This window comes from Odontesthes bonariensis, chromosome 23 (genome assembly GCF_027942865.1).
Source record: "Odontesthes bonariensis isolate fOdoBon6 chromosome 23, fOdoBon6.hap1, whole genome shotgun sequence".
Lineage (NCBI taxonomy): Eukaryota > Metazoa > Chordata > Actinopteri > Atheriniformes > Atherinopsidae > Odontesthes > Odontesthes bonariensis.
The window spans coordinates 7,601,398-7,608,538 of NC_134528.1; the positions used below are offsets into that span (position 1 = coordinate 7,601,398).

General features: G+C 39.8%; 1 protein-coding gene across 1 annotated transcript in view; it reads right to left on the reverse strand.

Moving 5' to 3' along the window:
- cox10 (cytochrome c oxidase assembly factor heme A:farnesyltransferase COX10) overlaps nt 1-6,935 on the reverse strand; it is a 28,760-nt gene extending 21,825 nt beyond the window's left edge. The window contains exons 1-4 of the mRNA XM_075458174.1: nt 6,820-6,935; nt 5,452-5,594; nt 4,875-5,271; nt 4,502-4,626 (exon numbers count right to left, since the gene is read on the reverse strand). Of these exons, the coding sequence (XP_075314289.1) occupies nt 4,502-4,626; nt 4,875-5,271; nt 5,452-5,594; nt 6,820-6,850 (696 nt within the window). The 5' untranslated portion in view covers nt 6,851-6,935. The remainder of the gene's footprint in view (nt 1-4,501; nt 4,627-4,874; nt 5,272-5,451; nt 5,595-6,819) is intronic.
- Between the last annotated feature and the right edge of the window lie 206 nt (nt 6,936-7,141).

A 7,141-nucleotide genomic window follows, 5' to 3' on the forward strand; every position in this document is an offset into this window, starting at 1 on the left:
CCACTCAAAAGGTTCCGTGTTCTACAAGGTACCTCCCGAACAGTAAAAAATAAAAATAAAAAAGAAAGAGGAACCCTATACTGGAAAATTGCTGTGGCAACCTTGAATGTTGGGGCCCAGCAACGCTCTGCCAACTTTGCCTGAGGTGCATTACAACCACATACTGTGCTGCGGATGGGCAGCTATCTACTATACCTGGGGGGTATCTGTTAGGCCAATCTGGCACAACTTCAATTGAGCAAAATTATCACCATTTTATATGTAAAATATAACAGCTTATGCCTTTCAGCATGTTCACGTCGTCTCTTGGTACCTCGGCTTTGAGGAAACTTCCTTTGAGTGGAAATAAAACTACTTATAATGCACTGGAACATAAGCTCCAAGAGTTTTACATAAAAGCCGTACCGGCCTCTTAACGCCAGCGACTGGCTAATAGTTTACCTTGGCGTCAACATATTTAACTTTAAATAGGTCAACTTTACTTATCTCAAATCTGCATTTGCCCTCCAAATGTCATTACACAAAATGTATCCAGAACACGTTACAATGTTTACAAAATTCATGTGACATGAATGTAGTTAAAACTGGGAGTAAGGATTTAGAGTTGGCTCAAGGTCAGAGATTCATCTTCAGCTCAGTCCAGAGCCAAAGCAAAAGAAAGTATTATAGCTTAAATACAAACAAATTTTCCTGTGTGCTTTACATACATACATCTGTCTTGATTTCCCACATGTAAAAAAAAAAAAAAAACTAAAATATTACTGCTTCTAACAACAAAAGAAAGAAAAAACCTGCTTTGTGCTTGAAATAGAAGACTGTGATGTTGTTATACTTTGATGAGCTCAGAAGTGCTTTTCAGGTTAAAAAAGTCTGAGCTTCCTCTAGATTCAGAGGGTTTATATGATTATACCGCTTTGTGTGTACAGATCAGTTTGAATCAATTTAAATGGCTCTCTTGATTAAGTGTCAGATTTAGAAACTTGGATCATTGTCAAAAATGTTTCAAAAGTTTTGCTACTACTGCAACTGTAGTCATACCACAAAATACTTTTAACACCTGAGGTGCTCTCTATACACGGGCACACACAGGCCTGCCACATTAAAAAGGAGACCTCGGAAAGGATTCAAATCCTTTGAAAAACATATCACACATTCTGAACAGCTAAACTTTCTGCATAAACTGTGCTGATAATCAGTGATCTACCCATGTGTTCCAAGGCACTGACCAAGATGCCCTGAGAAGAAGGCATGCAGGAGGGTAAATAATACATGCCTGCACACGACAAGACAGATGGGTGCAGCTTGAAGTGGTAAGGAATGGATGGACTGGGGGGGGCTTGTGGGGGCTCCTTTATGCGTGCCAGCCTCAGACAGCTCCCCACCGCAGAGACACAGACACAAAAGAAAACTCACTGTCTTCGTCACGAAAGCAGAAATGACACAATACGGCCACACAACAAGCCGGCTTAATTTACATCAAAACAGACACAAAGTGACATGGTATGATTTGCACTACATATGCGGTCGAAGCAGTTGAGTACAACACGTAGCTGACAGTAAAAGACCAAATCAGGTCCTATTCAAACTGCCTTACACCTCGGGCTCGAGCCTCAAACTGTCATCAAACCCAATTATCCATTTAGCTGTAGTGGTCAGACCAGAAAGCAATGATGGCTGGAACACCTGGAAAGGCTGCGCCTGCTGTGGGGGTCTGAAGGAACGAAGACTTTTTAGTATCCAAACTCTGGCCTAAGAGGTAGCTCTTGGTTCTCTAATGAGTATAACCATGGAGGACACATAGACACAGGTTTAATGAATATGTTTGCACTGGGAAACTGAAATAACACAGTGAAAAACTCTTCACTGGTAACTGAAAAAGAATGACTTCAACTGAAAGCTCAAACTATGCCATCCCTTTGTTGCTGAACCACAGCGTCCTTTCTGTCATGCATGACATTCGGCTTTTGAGAGAGACAAGAAGCTGTACAGGGTATCATAACATTTCTCTGTAACTCCTTTTTTCTTCGGTCAGTTTCCCAAATACAGCAGCATTTTAAAAGGAAAAAGATCACATTTTTGTTTGCCCTATGGGCCCTTCGCAAAGGGAAAAAGAGCAGCCTTTGCTTTAGAAAGTTTGACTGCCACTTCCAAGAGCTGAAGCATTCCCCCCCCCCAAAGGTATCTTCCACCTTTCCTCAGGGTAGTTTGACAGTTGTGTGGTCGCATGCACAGCTCCGCCTCTTTATCTACCGCACATTAAGGGATTAGGGTGGAGCACCAGAATTCATAGGAAGCGATCTCCACGAAGCTCGTTCTCTGCTTTGATTTGAGTGTCAGGCTTCTGTTTGATTTTTCATATAAACAGACCTCTGGCTTTGATCACACCTAACCACACTTAAGGTGAAGCCCCTGTATTTTAAGGATGAAAAGGAGTAAACGGAAATAAAAGCCCCTGGCAGCAGATCAGAAGGTAGGAATTTTTTTTTTTATCTTTCTTTAAGAAAGATAAACACAGCATTATGATAAATAAATGGAGATCACCTCATTACAAAAACAACCTAATAACAACCTTAGTGCGCTAGTCCATTGCACAGAACTGTAGTTTGTCATCACAACGAATATGCAAAAGGAGAGCATGTGTCACACCTGACATCCCTGATGCTTCGGTGTTCACAATGGGAGGACAATGCAGTATTCTTCAAAGCAAAGCAACACCATCTACAAAAGTTTGAAAAGAAAAGCAGACTCCTAACAAGTTTACTTTCCTATCATTTCCGCCTAAAACCACCAAAAGCTCTTACCTGTCTGAATTTTTTTAAAAACCTACTTTAAAGTCGGTTTCAAACCTGGACAGGTGCCTACTTTGTAGAAACTCTGATCTGATCTCCAGCTCGTTTCAGCTGTGACTCTGATGACATTGTGCCCACAGACACAAAGGGAAAAAAGAGCTGAATAAATCTGACTCGTGTGAGGGATCGGGCTCACATACCAGCGACTTCCCACATAAAAGGATTTCTTGCCATCAAACACAATAAGCACTGATGAGTTTCAGGCTCGGACACAAACGGCCATTTGTGAAAGCGGAAACATTTTTAAGCAATATTTCACGAGGATCTATTTACAGTCAACTGTGTGTTTATCTGTAAAGACAATGCGGAGCATTACCCAAAGACGACCGATTCAACCATTCAACTTTTAGCCACACGTATAGTACAAACCTAACTTTAAAATCTTAAAAATGATCACAATCTTGTCAAACTGCTTCCTTCAAAGCTTTACTGACTGAATGCTCCATTTACACAAACATGTTATTATGACTTTACACTGATTGTAATTCCTAAAATACTTCTACTCGTGTTTGACAATTGCTTTGATTTTTTGAAAACATTACCCATGCTTTGACCTTAACATAGAGCCAGTGAAGCCATATTAGAACACATCATATCCATACCTCAGGTTGATATTGGACTAAATGAAGACTGACACGACAGATGTGAGAGTGGGTCGAGTGATAAAGAGACAACCACGCTAAGAACAGCGGTCTGCTGTCTCCTGGGTCACTCAACACCGAACGCTTAAGAGTTCAAGCCTGGGCTTAACTATTCCGCATGGAAAGAGAGGAACATTTTTCAAATTCCTCAAAGATATTTACACACCTGCTCAGTGTGAGGTAGAGGTGAACAGAGGAGCCAGCTCTTGTTTTTGGGCAATAGCAGAGGCAATACAATTTCAATCTTAGGGGTGGAATGATTAAAACAATTTAGGTCGGGCCACAAAGGACAAAACTGTGTAAATATATGTGCATTAATATCCAGAGGTAACCCCTGTATCAAAAAAACAGAAGTTCCCCTCCAAGATCATCTATATAACAAACTGTTTTCACTTTGTGAGGTACTTTACTATCACAAAACAGTAGTCATAAATTAAGTTGATGGTAGACCCAGGTGGGGGTGGGGCTCGCCCTCAAAGGCATGAACCTGCAGAGTAATCAAGGACTTTGCCAAATTACAGGCTAAAGACATCAACAAGCGCAGTTCAAACCAGGGCTAGGAGAGAGGTCACCCATTATACTAATATTCTGAAGTCACAGAGCAAATTCCTACGTCAACACTGGGAGACATAGGGAGGCTCTACTTATTCTAGGCATTCTAATTGTCTAAGTACAGGAGCACCCCTCTGTTTATACCTCCAAAAAAAAGCTTTCAGGAGGTAAATAATGACAGCATTAGTGTCAGTCCAAAGCATTCTTGAAAGGCATATCAAAAGAGGAATGCAGAGTGGGTATAGAACAAAAAAACTGGATGTACTGGATCATCTCGAATATAATTAAGAAAACTGGGGATGTAAGAGCCTGTCAACAAGCATGTTCACTTTTAAATATCAGAGCAACAAAACTGATAAAATGGCACCGTCAAACTTTGAATTCTGAATTCTTGTAGGCACACTCGTATAAAAAAGCCACACACAAAACACACACACACGACGTACGAGGGTAACATACCTGGTTAATGGAATTGGCAGCACAAGATGCGAGGCCTGTTCCCAGAGAAGCTATAGAAAAGAGGATGGGGTCAAAGGGCACCGGAGCCATTGCAAACCCAGCTGCTGCACTTGTGACGACCAGAGCTGAAATCAAACCAAAAATAAATAAATGACATAAAATCATTTGCAACTTTCTGAAATTGTTACTTCTTAAAGACTTGCAGGTTTTCTGTGAGTAAACTGAAGTGGGATGTGAACAAAGAGTTGGCTAAACTCTAAACACACCCTTTCTACATTACAACTTCAGGCCTGTTGCCCAAAGATCCACCGGTAGACACACAAACTGATTAATCATTCATATGACATAATCAGAACATATAAAAATTATCTACCTGTAAGCTTGATTTTGGCAAGTTTGGCGAAGATATCCGGTAACTCAGTCACGTCAACCTTCAGTTGCTTCCACTGTGTGTCCAAACGAGCCTGCCTCGCTTCCTCCGTCTCAACATGGACGTGAGGAGGCTCATCTGATGAGGTACCCGTGAGGGACACAGAACCTGTCTGCACTGCCGCCTCTTCTGCAGTCGGCTTCAAAGTGGAGATTTCAGGCCGTGCCTCTCCGGCGACATCCTCTGGATGTGGAACAGTTTCTGTGACCACATGGGTAATAGTTGGTATTCTCTCCAATTGCCTTTCAACGCTGTCATCTCTCTCATCCACAATAGTCAGGACATGTGCCTGTTTGGGGATGGCACGCTGGTGAAGCTCATTGTTGTTCTTTGCAACATACTAGGGGAAAAAAAGACGAGGACAGAAAGGACAAGGTGTCAGATTAATTGTGAGAACATCAAAAGTTTAATGGAACAAAAGGCAATACAGCAATACAGTTCATTTTACAAGGCAAAGAAAGAACAAATAAAAAAGAAATCAATAAAAAAAAGGAGGGATGCAAGACCCAGTGAAATATACCTGTCGTTTAAGGAAGATGAGATGCTGATATGTCAGCCAGTTTGAGGGATCCCTTCTGTGCAGCTGAATTAGGCTGCGAGCAGTCTGGTTACATCGAGGAGCAATTTGAACCAATTTCTGTTTAACACTTACACCAACAAAACCTGCAATAAACACGAGACATAATATGTCATCATTCTATTGCATACTATTGGTTTGACTCGGTTTCACCACACTGTAGCATGCTTTCCAAAAGAAAGAAAGCCAAGAGTAAAAAAAATAAAATCATTTGACATCGTCGTTTTGGTATCAAAAAAATGTTTAACATAACTGACACAGCGTTTTTCATACTTTTTACATGTTTCTCAATTCAATTGTAATTTCAAAATGAAGCAGTACCCCCATGTCACAGACAAACAACAAGCTTTGTGTCTGTAAATAATAATTTCAAATAAAAAAGAGAAAGCTGTTATATGAGAAGCAAACCTCACTTATAGTGGTAGAAAATGAAGAAATTGACTTTTGTATATTAGGGAATATATACATATATATATATATATATATATATATATATATATATATATATATATATATATATATATATATATATATATATTCATTTAAAAATGTTAGAGTTTAATATAATTTACTTTACACGGAACGCAATGTGATGTAGCAACAATCCCGTATGGGAACATTCATGTTGACGCAATTCAAAAAGCCTTATAACACACTTATGTCATATATAATTATATGTTATACAAGAGAGAGGTTATGCCCTACAACATAAGCACTTGGGTATTACGTGACAATTACTCCACGTTAAGTTATCGGTCAGTTGGACTTGTTTAGCTGTTAATGTTAAGCATTTCATAACAGTGTTTATTGACCTACAAGCTCATTAAGACTCGTTTCTTGTACAGTAAAGAGTTCTTATCATTAACACTTTGCCATTGACGTTCATCAGAAGTGCACAAGGTATTATAAACACTACCGTATGTCGCATAATAAATAAATGTTTTTATGTTTTCCAAAGCGTCCTTCTCATCCCAACATGTCCTATAGCAACTCCTGTAGCTAACAGTTACATATACCATACTGTGTCAGCTGTGCGTTAATGTCCTCTATATATTTAACAACACATAATTATATATACAAAAAAAATACCGAGGAAGTCACAGAATAGCACATTATTGTATATGAATAATCGACTGACATCTATCTAAGGTCACTTCTGGTCTCTTTCCAAAGCTTGGGTGCAACTTGATGGCTACATGCTAAACTAGCTTCCGAATTAGCTTCAAGGGCTGCAAGCAGCATGAGCACATCAAAAATGGCTTTGAAATGCAGCGACATTTTAAAAGAAATACCGGTTTTCTCTGGTGTTACCTGACAATCTGCTACATGGCGTTTTATACATGTTCTCGAAACATAAAGCCGGCGCCGGTAACGACCCCTTCACATGCAGCAAGTCGCCATTTTGACCTGTTAGGTAAAGCGAAGCACTTCCGGGGTACAAAACGTCACGTCGGATTCTGCCACAGAAGGGAAAGGAAAGCAGTTGAATGAAGTTTTTCCGAGCAATGAAGCACAACTATATTAAAACTTATTACAACTAATTACAAATATATGTAAATAGTTTCTGAGTCTGTGTCTAAATATCCGGAGAGTAAACGAGTAGGATTAGATTCGTAAATTTTATTTAACCACA